Source organism: Trichomonas vaginalis, chromosome IV, assembly GCF_026262505.1.
Source record: "Trichomonas vaginalis G3 chromosome IV, whole genome shotgun sequence".
Taxonomy (NCBI): domain Eukaryota; phylum Parabasalia; order Trichomonadida; family Trichomonadidae; genus Trichomonas; species Trichomonas vaginalis.
In genome coordinates this window covers 10,671,193-10,685,221 of record NC_067206.1, presented here as the reverse complement: position 1 = coordinate 10,685,221, position 14,029 = coordinate 10,671,193, and the positions used below count along the sequence as shown (strand labels likewise).

Here is a 14,029-nt window from a genome sequence, read left to right as displayed (position 1 = left end):
TTTGGCTGAGAACTATGGTCTGCGAGGTACATAGATAGAATCAGTACCTCGCAGACTATAGTTCTCTATATGGCACCGAAAATTTTTGGTGAAATGTCGTCGCATTTCACCAAAAATTTTTCGGCGCCATAGGAAGAATTGGAGGGTGTGAGATACTATTACATGCTATAGTACTCACACCCTCCAACTCCCAATCAAAATCGCATAAAATTTGCTACTTATCTTTTACCTCCCATTATAAAATATATCATTGCTATCTCATCGTACTATACTTCCACCCTATTGTATTTAAAAATATAAAATTTTTTGATAATATATTTTTATATCTTGAATTTTCAAACAATATATTCACAGATAATATAATGGGAAATCTATCTCAACCTAGCCTTAAAGTACCAAACTCCTGCTTGCATTCTCACTCACAAATATTAAACATCCATCTCAGTACAGTATACATTGTGCGTCGCCTGTAGCCTACAGCTACAGGCACCGGCACAATGAAAAAGTGACACTATACGGGCACTAATTATTATGGACGCCATAATGAGACGTGCCTTTAGTGGCGAAGAAACAGCCTGACGTACAACTGGGGGATTCTTATTCGCACCAATTGATATGGATGATGTTCCAACTGATAAGAGACAAAGGATCCAGAAGAGGATCGAGATCATGACAAAGATCATAAGAAACCAAGATCACATTATAAGTAAGCAATACTCGCAAATACAAAGAACGAAGAGAACAATGAAAATGATCGAGTATGCAATAGAACAAAGAATTGAAGCACGCAGTCTGGTGCCTTGGTAACTTCTAAAGATCCCCACAAACAGTTAAGAATAAATACTTTTTTTCACTGGAAAAAAAATGATATTTTTTTATAAAGATAAGTATTTAATTACAGTAGTCAACAAGTGGCTTCTTTCTTTGTATGATGAGTTTGCAGTAATGAAGCGTTCGTGCCACATATCAGACTGCCTTCCCAACTGATCAACTCGAGATCTGAGATCAGAGATCTCTTCATCTTTGTAGTCGAGCTTGGTCTTGAGTAATGTTATGAACTCATTCTTCTGTTGTAGTTCCTCCGCCTGCTTTGTGATCTGCTGCTTTAGTTCCTCGAGAGCTACGTTTGACTCCTCCAGCTGCTTCAAATACTTGTGGCTGGTCTTGATTAAACGTAGAACTCGAGGAGTAGCTTGTGGACCCGTTTTCTTTGCCGTTTGCTTGTGATCGAGATCTGGGATCTTGATCTCGGTCTTCGGACTCTCGCCACCCATCAATATTTCCTCGTCGCCAGAGGACTGTTCTTCAGTCACCTCTGGCTTCTGGATGGCAACAGCCTTAGCAGGAGCTGTGTTGTTCGCTTCCATTAAAAAATGTTGTGCATGAAAAATAGTGTGACTTCATTTTTGACAAAAAGTGACACTATTTCTGATGGTTTTGTCATTTATTTGTCAGATTTATAAATGGATAATAATGCTGTAAATCAGATATTAATTAAAAATATTTAAGATTTATGTTCGAATTGAAAAGCAAAATGATATTTTTGAGTAGGTGACAAAAGTGCATACTCTTAAATTAACCTTAAATGTTGATTTTTCGATATTTTCGGTATTAACCTTATTGTAAATTTTTCCGGTGATAAATTTATCACACTGAGGTTATTTTTCCGGTGAGATTTTTAACCTTGATTTAATGAAATGAGTTTGGTAGAATTTACGAAAAAGTGACACTTAAACTTAAATTTCCAAACACTATTTTTTGATTGTATTTTGTTATTTATATATTTATATATATATATGTATATATTTATATATCTATATATTTATATATCTATATATTTATATATGTATATATTTATATATGTATATATTTATATATCTATATATTTATATATCTATATATTTATATATCTATATATTTATATATGTATATATTTATATATGTATATATTTATATATGTATATATTTATATATGTATATATTTATATATGTATATATTTATATATGTATACATTTATATATGTATATATTTATATATGTATACATTTATATATGTATACATTTATATATGTATATATTTATATATGTATATGTAATGCATGAAAATTCGGTTCACTTCATTTTTGACACTTTACATATCGGATGTATTATCTAAGAATTATATTATAAAATAATAATTTTGTGTTTTATAAGTTTATTTGTATAAATGATTCCTTCGCAAACAGCGGGAAACGTTGTCTGAATAGTTTAACATTCAGACAAAGTTTCCCGCTGTCAGAGAGGGAATGGAAGGGTAAGAGGTATATATTCATAATGTATACCTCTTACCCTTTCATTCCCTCGAGAAAGTTCAAAAACTTGGGTGCAATCAGTTCTGATTGCACCCAAGTTTTTGAACTTGTATAAGGAATTGTTGGCTATGATGTACTGATCATGAATCAGTACATCATAGCCAACAATTCCTTCGCAAACAGCGGGAAACTTTGTCCGAATAGTTTAACATTCAGACAAAGTTTCCCGCTGTCAGAGAGGGAATGGAAGGGTAAGAGGTATATATTCATAATGTATACCTCTTACCCTTCATTCCCTCGAGAAAGTTCAAAAACTTGGGTGCAATCAGAACTGATTGCACCCAAGTTTTTGAACTTTGTATAAGGAATTGTTGGCTATGATGTACTGATCATGATCAGTACATCATAGCCAACAATTCCTTCGCAAACAGCGGGAAATTTGTCTGATTCCACACTAATTTTATTAATTTATCTAAACTTTTATCCTCGTCTACAATTTAATCATCAATAATTATCTCTTGTTCTATTTCACTATTATATATATATATATATATTTATATGATTTGATTTAAAAAAAATAAATAAATAAATTAATAAATCATTTACTCAAATATATCAAAAGTTTTATTTTTATATATAAAGATAACTACTTTTAAAAAAAATACCCTATATATTTTTGCCATGTAAACTATTTTTGCCATGTAAATATGTCACTTTTGTCAGAAGTGAAGTGAACCGAATTTTCATGCACAACATTTATATATGTATATATTTATATATGTATATATTTATATATGTATATATTTATATATGTATATATTTATATATGTATATATTTATATATGTATATATTTATATATGTATATATTTATATATGTATATATTTATATATGTATATATTTATATATGTATATATTTATATATGAATAAATAATACATCAAACTAGTTTTAGAGTTGATAGTAAGAAGCGAAGAACACTACCAGTAAGATACAGCAGTAGTAGCTGCTTCATGCTGCATTGAGTATTGTTGAATAATTTGAAGTAGTGGTTTTTGAAATCAGCACCCCTATGAGAGCGCTGGCGACCGAAACACGACTAGTAAGATTGTGTATTAGAAACTGCTTCATGCTGTGTTGAGTAAGCCTCGATTTCTTTATCAGACCACCTTTAAATTAACCACTCACATTCTCACTGTGGTCCATCTAAAATTTGTAAACTTTATGACATAAAATTATATTATATGCAGGATCCCACCTATTACTTAATCTTTTTGGAATAAATGTTTTATAATATTTATCGATTGATTGTAATTTTTTGTATAAAAAAGTTTTTTATTTATATTAAAAATATATTCGGTTAATGATATTATCTTATAATTTGTAAATAAATCTAGTAATAAAATAACTTTAATAGTTGGTGTCACTTTTTCGAAAATTCTGGTTTTTTCATTGTAAATTTTTCCGGTGATAAATTTATCACACTGAGGTTATTTTTCCGGTGAGATTTTTATCCTTGATTTAATGAAATTAATATATATAAATTTTATTATTTTTAATTTCGAATGAGTATAATAAAATATTTTTTATGTGTTTTTGTTTTTGATGTGATTTGAATGAGAAAGGGACAGACTAGCCCATTGTCACTTTTTAATTTAGCAAATGAACGCTTATGGAGTGGAGTTTTTGGGTAAATCTGATTTGCTTATAAATGAAATAAAATCAAAAGAAACCATATTGGCATTATATTATGCAAAAATAAATGATCTTACTTAGTACTTTTAAAGTTAATTTCAGAAAAAATTTGACACAATGGTATCCGGCACATACAAGTGGTGTACAACCAAAATATAAGTTGGTTTAAACATATATTGCTATATCTCATGATCTTACTTAGTACTTTTAAAGTTAATTTCAGAAAAAATTTGACACAATGGTATCCGGCACATACAAGTGGTGTACAACCAAAATATAAGTTAGTTTAAACATATATTGCTATATCTCATGATCTTACTTAGTACTTTTAAAGTTAATTTCAGAAAAAATTTGACACAATGGTATCCGGCACATACAAGTGGTGTACAACCAAAATATAAGTTAGTTTAAACATATATTGCTATATCTCATGATCTTACTTAGTACTTTTAAAGTTAATTTCAGAAAAAATTTGACACAATGGTATCCGGCACATACAAGTGGTGTACAACCAAAATATAAGTTAGTTTAAACATATATTGCTATATCTCATGATCTTACTTAGTACTTTTAAAGTTAATTTCAGAAAAAATTTGACACAATGGTATCCGGCACATACAAGTGGTGTACAACCAAAATATAAGTTGGTTTAAACATATATTGCTATATCTCATGATCTTACTTAGTACTTTTAAAGTTAATTTCAGAAAAAATTTGACACAATGGTATCCGGCACATACAAGTGGTGTACAACCAAAATATAAGTTGGTTTAAACATATATTGCTATATCTCATGATCTTACTTAGTACTTTTAAAGTTAATTTCAGAAAAAATTTGACACAATGGTATCCGGCACATACAAGTGGTGTACAACCAAATCTTCGACTCGATGAACTTGTCATCGAGTTATATTCCAGTGTTGTTCCTTCATTCCTGATTAAGTTGCAAATTAAAGGTCTGGATTCAGAGAGAAGTGTTAAAGTTATCAAAAAAGTCACAAGAGATTTCGAAGAAATGACACAATTTAAAAAAGTCGAATGCATCAGTATGCTTGAAGCTGTTCAGAAAGGTCTGAAAAATGATACACTTGATTAAAAATATTATTGCAAAGAAAACATTTATAAAGAAAACATTTAGATTTATAAAACATTTAATTTATTATAATTAATTTTTTATTACAGTATAGTAAAAAATGCTATAAATAAATTATTATATTTTATTAAAATGTGACTTTTAATAGTAAGTGAATAAAATAAATCAGGAATTGGGAAAGAAATAAGGTTAATTAAAAATAATGAAAATTACAAGTTTAAGGTTAATGAAAAGTGACAATGGGCGAGTTTGTCCCCCACTCAAGACGAAATGGTGGAAGTGAACTCAAAATAAGAGTAATTAGGTTATTTTGCCGACCAAATATATTTACAAGGCAAAATATCATATTACATGTCAACCTATTATCAGTATGTTTTGATAAAAAAAATTTTATCAAATATCATATTAAAATTAACATCTATATCTATATCAATATCTACACTATAAATTTTTTTATTCAATATCATAGATTTCAAAAATTTATTTCAATTTTAAATTAATTTATGGCTTTCATCAAAATTGTTTTTTATTAAAAAGCATGTTTCACAATTTTTACGGTTTCTTTCAAAAGTTATAAAAAGAGAGTCAATAAGAAATTTCAACGCTTCAAGAAGGAATCAAAGAAATTGACGAAGTTCCAGAATTTTATTCAACAATTCTTAATCAATTAACAAAAACTATACCGAAACTTATCTTACCATCCAAATCAAATCACATTACATACGAATAAACATTTAATCTTTTACCATTAAAATTATATTTATACGTTATTTAATTTTTTTACGTCTAAGTTGAATAGGATAATAGCCGAAGATATAAAGTAACTATAGTTTACAAGCTAAGGAACAAATCAGCATTGAAACTAAAAAATGCTGAAATATTATAATAAATTGAAGAAATACTGTGATAGAATACCTAGTTATACTAGATACTATTATAATATGAATTCATTTGTATTGAATATCGATTAAAATAAAATGGAACGTCAATTTGACAGACTCAAGTTTCGAATTAGAGACCAACTTTCATCAGCATAGTATATGTGCGCAAACTACTGCATAATGGTATGCTTATCTTTTCATTTTAAAAAATAACGTATTTGAATAATTTCGTAAAAAATTAGAATTACTCGATATTAAGCATATTGCTTTTCTATCATATATGCTTATATTCTACAATAGTGTTACCAAACATCGGGCAACATCATACGTATAATACAACTTTTTAATACTTGAACGTCAATTTGACAGACTCAAGTTTCGAATTAGAGACCAACTTTCATCAGCATAGTATATGTGCGCAAACTACTGCATAATGGTATGCTTATCTTTTCATTTTAAAAAATAACGTATTTGAATAATTTCGTAAAAAATTAGAATTACTCGATATTAAGCATATTGCTTTTCTATCATATATGCTTATATTCTACAATAGTGTTACCAAACATCGGGCAACATCATACGTATAATACAACTTTTTAATACTTGAACGTCAATTTGACAGACTCAAGTTTCGAATTAGAGACCAACTTTCATCAGCATAGTATATGTGCGCAAACTACTGCATAATGGTATGCTTATCTTTTCATTTTAAAAAATAACGTATTTGAATAATTTCGTAAAAAATTAGAATTACTCGATATTAAGCATATTGCTTTTCTATCATATATGCTTATATTCTACAATAGTGTTACCAAACATCGGGCAACATCATACGTATAATACAACTTTTTAATACTTGAACGTCAATTTGACAGACTCAAGTTTCGAATTAGAGACCAACTTTCATCAGCATAGTATATGTGCGCAAACTACTGCATAATGGTATGCTTATCTTTTCATTTTAAAAAATAACGTATTTGAATAATTTCGTAAAAAATTAGAATTACTCGATATTAAGCATATTGCTTTTCTATCATATATGCTTATATTCTACAATAGTGTTACCAAACATCGGGCAACATCATACGTATAATACAACTTTTTCGTACTTCTTTATCGAATTTAAATAGAACTAAGTTTTTATTTTAAATAAAAGAGAAATAATTCTAATTTATAATCTCATTATTAATTTATTCTCATTTTAATATTTCATCGATTTTTTATTATCGATATTCAATACAAATGAATTCATATTATAATAGTATCTAGTATAACTAGGTATTCTATCACAGTATTTCTTCAATTTATTATAATATTTCAGCATTTTTTAGTTTCAATGCTGATTTGTTCCTTAGCTTGTAAACTATAGTTACTTTATATCTTCGGCTATTATCCTATTCAACTTAGACGTAAAAAATTAAATAACGTATAAATATAATTTTAATGGTAAAAGATTAAATGTTTATTCCGTATGTAATGTGATTTGATTTGGATGGTAAGATAAGTTTCGGTATAGTTTTTGTTAATTGATTAAGAATTGTTGAATAAAATTCTGGAACTTCGTCAATTTCTTTGATTCCCTCTTCCTCGCAATACAACTCCATATCATTAACTTGTATTTAAAGGCTTCCATATACAAAACTATATATAATGTTTGAAAGTTAAATCCAATCTTTTTCTATTTCGAGAAAGGGACAAACTATCCAGTGTCACTTTTCAAAGGAATAAAAAAAAAATAAAGATGAAATAATGAAATCTTATATAAATATAATTTTATCTAAATAGATAAATGAATTAAGCAGTTTACAGTTATATATATTTAATGAGAGACAATATCTAGTTCTATGGTAGAAATGGCTCTTAGACTCAAATAAGTAACACAGATAGAAAGTACTCAGTATAACAATTATATATGTACACTCAAAGTTAGTCGCTGCTAAAATCTTAACCTTGCATTTCGGGAAAATCTGACAAATGGCTCTTAGACTCAAATAAGTAACACAGATAGAAAGTACTCAGTATAACAATTATATATGTACACTCAAAGTTAGTCGCTGCTAAAATCTTAACCTTGCATTTCGGGAAAATCTGACAAATGGCTCTTAGACTTGTTTTGATAATTAATTCTTCAATTATATTATAATTTATAACAAATTTCCTCAAACTATCTGTATGTCATTCAATTCCCGGCCACTACATTCAATGATGGACCATTTCCTTCAAATTTTGAAATACCTTATTCAATTTGTTGTATGGAGCCCGTGATATTCAACACTATGGAGCTCCTCCAGTTTGGTATCCAAGAAGAGATAAAAGCTAGCATGGGCTACTCTCAAAAATGCTTGAAGCAATATATTCAAGTTTGCAACAAGGATCAATAGATTCAAATCTTGTTTATTGTACTTTAAAGGTACTTTTAAAAAAGAAACAATTAATGTAAAAGATTCAAATAATTTTTTATTATTATTTTATTAATTTTTTAAATAAGGTTAATAAAAGTGACACTGGATAGTTTGTCCCACACTCTTCTATTTCTAAAAAAATTGAGACCTAAACACGAGATAGCTTTCAGAAAATTTTCAGGGACATTTTTAATCATTTTTTTATTTATTGTAATATCTTTGTTATTAAATTTGAATTGTTTAATATTTGAATGTATAGAATTGAATAGTAATAATTTTAGTTTTAATACATAGCTAATTGCTAAGCAAAATAATTAATTTATTGTAATTTTGACATGTAAACTAAAGGGGAATTTAGCCGGCCAAATATATGTCACTTTTGACTTCACCTCACTTCCACCATTTCGTCTTATGACAAAATATAAGTTAGTTTAAACATATATTGCTATATCTCATGATCTTACTTAGTACTTTTAAAGTTAATTTCAGAAAAAATTTGACACAATGGTATCCGGCACATACAAGTGGTGTACAACCAAATCTTCGACTCGATGAACTTGTCATCGAGTTATATTCCAGTGTTGTTCCTTCATTCCTGATTAAGTTGCAAATTAAAGGTCTGGATTCAGAGAGAAGTGTTAAAGTTATCAAAAAAGTCACAAGAGATTTCGAAGAAATGACACAATTTAAAAAAGTCGAATGCATCAGTATGCTTGAAGCTGTTCAGAAAGGTCTGAAAAATGATACACTTGATCCCAACATTGTTTACTCAACATTAAAAATATTATTGCAAAGAAAACATTTGATTTAATAAACATTTAATTTATTATAATTAATTTTTTATTACAGTATAGTAAAAAATGCTATAAATAAATTATTATATTTTATTAAAATGTGACTTTTAATAGTAAGTGAATAAAATAAATCAGGAATTGGGAAAGAAATAAGGTTAATTAAAAATAATGAAAATTACAAGTTTAAGGTTAATGAAAAGTGACAATGGGCGAGTTTGTCCCCCATTCGATTTGAATTTTGTTAACTCTTTTCAAAATCACTTCATTTTTATGATTTCGGTGGACTTAGAGGAGCTTATTGCTTTTGGTATTAAACAGGAAGTCAAGGGCGGTGTCCCATACAGAAGAAGAACGGGATCTCCAAAGCAATATGTCACTTATTCATGTTCGTATCCCCTATGCAAGGCAAAATTTAGGGTTGAAGAACAAAATGGAGTGTTTACTATAAGCAAAGTTAATGAAGAACATTGCCATCATATAGGAGTTGAAATGGGTTCACATTACGCGAGTAAATTTTATCAAAAATGGATCGAACTTTATATTAAAAACGGTGGAAAGCAATTTCTTGCTCAAAAAGCATTTTTTGATAAGTTCGGAATTGATACGAATAACAAAGAAACGATGAAACTTTTCGCGCAGTCTACTGATGCTTTAAAGCACAAATTTTATCGCCTTGATGAGATTATTGCACAAAGATTATCAAACGATCCTTACACTTCTTTGGAAGCATTTTTGAATAATTTACAGGAAGAGTGCCCAGATGATCTCGTTCAATTTGATTACAATGGAGATTTTTCCGAGTTTACAATCATATATGCACCTTTTGCTGCAAAAGAATTGGTGCATAGCATTGATAACCCTCTCCACGTCGATTCCACTCATTCTTTAATTAAAGGAAAGATCCAATTGTTTGCAGTAACAATGAAAACAAGTCAAAACACAATTTTCCCCTTTTGCTATTTTTTAGTGAACCCTCAGACATCTGAAAAAATTCAAGAATGTTTGGTGAAATTCTGTGAGTTTGCGCACCTGGATCCACAGCATTGGAGCGCTGACTGTGCGCTAAACATTGCTCGCGCAATTGAGGACGGATTTCCTCTTGCGCAGCTCAGTTGGTGCACTGTGCATGTTTTACGCGCATGTGCAAAAGTTGGAAGCTATTTTGACAATCCACGGAATTTTGAGAACTTCTATTTAGCACTGGACTTTTTGACATTACGTGCAGATGCAACGAATGCAGAAAAGCTGGCTGAAGAGTCTGATGAAACATATGAGTTCTTGACAACAATGTTAGAAGAAGAAGAACCGCGCGCTTTGAAGTATTTCGATAAACAATGGAGAAGAACCAAAGAACATTGGATGATGTTATATCGTGGAGAAGGTGATTCCACGAATAACATTGCGGAATCACACTTTCATCAATTAAAGCAAACATTTTTCTTGGGTAAGAAAAATGAGCGCATTGATGACATCGTCATAACTCTCATCACTGTTGTGATTCCAAATGTGATTATTAAGGTTCAAGTCGCTAATGTTTTGAATGAAAAAAGAGCAGTAAGAATTCTTACAAGGGCAGATAATCAGATTGTTGAGCAAAGAGCTTCAAAACACGATGAATGTTTGAAATTAATTCAACACATTTTGGAAATTGTCGAAAGCCGAAGGATTGAACCTAGTGTCCTTATTCCATCTTTGAAGGCAATATTAAATTTGGCACAAAGAAGTTTAAAGGAAGAGTAAGCAAGATTAGATAATTTGGACTTTTTTTAAAATTAATGAATAAACAGTATATTTTTGAAGTGTAAGCTTATTTACCTGAAGCTATATTACTTAATATAACATTCAAAGTATTATTGCTATTTATTGGAGAACAAATTTATGTAATTTTCACATGAAAATTGATAAATTTGTATTTCCTTATGATAATCAATTTTTGTATTTGTAGAGAGTCTCCCTGCATGATATCAAGACTTGGCTATAAGTCTTTATCCATTTTTGAAAATTGTATTGTAAATTGTAAGAATTTCTGAATACTACTACTATAAAATATAATTGCTTATCAATGTATATTCTCCCTGCATGATATCAAGACTTGGCTATAAGTCTTTATCCATTTTTGAAAATTGTATTGTAAATTGTAAGAATTTCTGAATACTACTACTATAAAATATAATTGCTTATCAATGTATATTCTCCCTGCATGATATCAAGACTTGGCTATAAGTCTTTATCCATTTTTGAAAATTGTATTGTAAATTGTAAGAATTTCTGAATACTACTACTATAAAATATAATTGCTTATCAATGTATATTCTCCCTGCATGATATCAAGACTTGGCTATAAGTCTTTATCCATTTTTGAAAATTGTATTGTAAATTGTAAGAATTTCTGAATACTACTACTATAAAATATAATTGCTTATCAATGTATATTCTCCCTGCATGATATCAAGACTTGGCTATAAGTCTCTATTCATTATGAGTATGACCCCATTTTTTTACAAAAAGTGCCGAATTGCAACTTTGTCCCAATCTCGATATTTTTTTTAATTGAAAAACGTTAATATCTGATATTTTGAAGTTTGTAATATTTGTTAGTATCTTAAATTATTGAATGCATACGTTTTTTATGTTCTCAATTTTAAAAAAAATTGTGAAGAATTTAGTTTTTTGGAGATGGATGTTTAATATTTGTGAGTGAGAATGCAAGCAGGAGTTTGGTACTTTAAGGCTAGGTTGAGATAGATTTCCCATTATATTATCTGTGAATATATTGTTTGAAAATTCAAGATATAAAAATATATTATCAAAAAATTTTATATTTTTAAATACAATAGGGTGGAAGTATAGTACGATGAGATAGCAATGATATATTTTATAATGGGAGGTAATCTGAAGATAAGTAGCAAATTTTATGCGATTTTGATTGGGAGTTGGAGGGTGTGAGTACTATAGCATGTAATAGTATCTCACACCCTCCAATTCTTCCTATGGCGCCGAAAAATTTTTGGTGAAATGCGACGACATTTCACCAAAAATTTTCGGTGCCATATAGAGAACTATAGTCTGCGAGGTACTGATTCTATCTATGTACCTCGCAGACCATAGTTCTCAGCCAAAATGTCAAAAATTTTGGAAATTCGAAATAATTTTTTTGAGAAAAAATTAACCGTTTAACATTGCCAAAAATCTAAAAAACTCACAATTTTTTTAAATTGATAACCCTCAAACCGTTTCCAATCAATAATTTGAGAGTCTATATGATAATGTAAAAGTTAAAACATTCAAGTATTTAAGTATTTCTTTAAAATATTAAGTTTTTTATTTTTCCAATAAAATTCTAATATCAAATATTTTTATTTAACGATTAATTTTATTTATATTTTTATAGTTTTTTTAAGAAAAAATATTGTTAGGGTTTTATGGATTTTCAATTAATATACAAGATAATTCATGAATGTATATATTTCCAAGTTTTTAAGGACGCAACACTTTACATTTGTAAACTGTCAAAAATGAAGTCACGCTATTTTTCATGCATTACATGCCATTTGTATCTGTCGATAGTTGTTCTAGTTCTATAGTCATTTAAGAGCGTAATTCTTCGTTTGACTTTTTCAATCACAAAGTCAGCGAAAAATCTCGCTCTTAAATGGCTAAAAACGGTAGGAATGATTTTGTCTGAATGATATTGATGAATATTTTGTTCCACATGACCGAGCTCCCAAGAGACAATCAAGAATTTGGGAGATTTTTGGAAGTTCGGTCATGAGGATTGTACTTGCAGGCCCAGACTATACTTTGGTCAGGGCTTCGTATTTCATTGTTCCCAGGACCGGATTCTCCACTGAAAATATACGTTATTTTTTATTTTTCTATGAAAAAATAGTTTTTCATTTTTATAATACTATATAGTTTACTACTTGATAGATCGTCTATTTTCTATTCCGTATGATTCGGAATCTTTGCATTCCAAAAATTCGTTTTCTGCTTTCAGAACGCGAAAATATGAACCATATGATGAGATAAACAAGAATGTTATGTTTTTATTTATTTATTTATTTATTTATTTATTTATTTATTTATTTATTTATTTATTTATTTATTTATTTATTTATTTATTTATTTATTTATTTATTTATTATTTATTTATTTTTATTTATTTATTTATTTATTTATTTATTTATTTATTTATTTATTTATTTTTATTTATTTATTTATTTATTTATTTTTATTTATTTATTTATTTATTTATTTATTTATTTATTTATTTATTTATTTATTTATTTATTTATTTATTTATTTATTTATTTATTTATTTATTTATTTATTTATTTTCAATTTTCACCACAACTTTACAATGAGCTAACAAATACATAGTATACTAGAATCAAAATCTCGAGCACAAAAGTGACATTGAATACTTGTAAGTATAGAATTTCCATGTAAACTATTCATTTCTATCGTTTTTTGTAGTCCACATTTCCTCACTCTCGATTTTACTCATAAAAATATTTAAAAATCACTATACAATATATAATATATATATATTTATATGGTTAAAACAATGTTATTTTGCGAGATTTCATCTGAAATTAAAATTAGGGATTTTTTGGGAAGACTACAAAATTGTGCGGCCAAATTGCCACCATTTTGTAAAGTAGTTTTTTGACATACAGTGCAATTGCAGGGGACGTGTTTCAAAAAAAATTTAATGGTTGTGTGAGAGACCTTATTCCCTTACAGGAGCTCCAGAGCTCCCAATCCCTACGAAAGGGAGCTCCGGAGCTCCTGAATCTGTATCAGCAGAGGCCCTTTACCATTTGGGCCTCTGCTGATTTAAGATCAAAGCAGCCTTCTGCTTTTCAGGAGCTC

General features: G+C 28.6%; 2 protein-coding genes across 2 annotated transcripts, besides 18 other annotated features; one reads left to right on the top strand and one right to left on the bottom strand.

Moving 5' to 3' along the window:
* Window positions 1–875: 875 nt before the first annotated feature.
* On the bottom strand, window positions 876–1,367 carry TVAGG3_0066960 (single helix bin domain-containing protein; the record flags this gene model as incomplete). Its single annotated transcript, XM_051221536.1, has 1 exon — window positions 876–1,367. One exon carries the CDS (start codon window positions 1,365–1,367, stop codon window positions 876–878), a length of 492 nt encoding a protein of 163 aa, XP_051106522.1.
* Window positions 1,368–1,545: 178 nt separating this feature from the next.
* Window positions 1,546–1,699: a mobile genetic element.
* A 510-nt stretch (window positions 1,700–2,209) lies between these two features.
* Window positions 2,210–2,738: a mobile genetic element.
* Window positions 2,739–3,716: 978 nt separating this feature from the next.
* Window positions 3,717–3,907: a mobile genetic element.
* Window positions 3,908–3,945: a terminal%2Cinverted (terminal inverted repeat of MuDR-5_TvMULE4 transposon ID:TVAGG3_0066920).
* Window positions 3,908–5,339: a mobile genetic element.
* Window positions 5,303–5,339: a terminal%2Cinverted (terminal inverted repeat of MuDR-5_TvMULE4 transposon ID:TVAGG3_0066920).
* A 199-nt stretch (window positions 5,340–5,538) lies between these two features.
* Window positions 5,539–5,587: a mobile genetic element.
* Window positions 5,539–5,587: a terminal%2Cinverted (terminal inverted repeat of ISTv2 transposon ID:TVAGG3_0066910).
* Window positions 5,588–5,936: 349 nt separating this feature from the next.
* Window positions 5,937–5,986: a mobile genetic element.
* Window positions 5,937–5,986: a terminal%2Cinverted (terminal inverted repeat of ISTv2 transposon ID:TVAGG3_0066900).
* A 1,327-nt stretch (window positions 5,987–7,313) lies between these two features.
* Window positions 7,314–7,342: a mobile genetic element.
* Window positions 7,314–7,342: a terminal%2Cinverted (terminal inverted repeat of ISTv1 transposon ID:TVAGG3_0066890).
* Window positions 7,343–7,643: 301 nt separating this feature from the next.
* Window positions 7,644–8,484: a mobile genetic element.
* A 291-nt stretch (window positions 8,485–8,775) lies between these two features.
* Window positions 8,776–9,382: a mobile genetic element.
* Window positions 9,346–9,382: a terminal%2Cinverted (terminal inverted repeat of MuDR-5_TvMULE4 transposon ID:TVAGG3_0066870).
* Window positions 9,383–11,690: a mobile genetic element.
* Window positions 9,425–10,894, top strand: TVAGG3_0066860 (MULE transposase domain-containing protein; the record flags this gene model as incomplete). The annotated part of the gene is made up of 1 exon (XM_051221535.1): window positions 9,425–10,894. One exon carries the CDS (start codon window positions 9,425–9,427, stop codon window positions 10,892–10,894), a length of 1,470 nt encoding a protein of 489 aa, XP_051106521.1.
* Window positions 11,691–12,999: 1,309 nt separating the features above from the next.
* Window positions 13,000–13,161: a mobile genetic element.
* Window positions 13,162–13,841: 680 nt separating this feature from the next.
* Window positions 13,842–14,029: part of a mobile genetic element that runs on past the window's edge.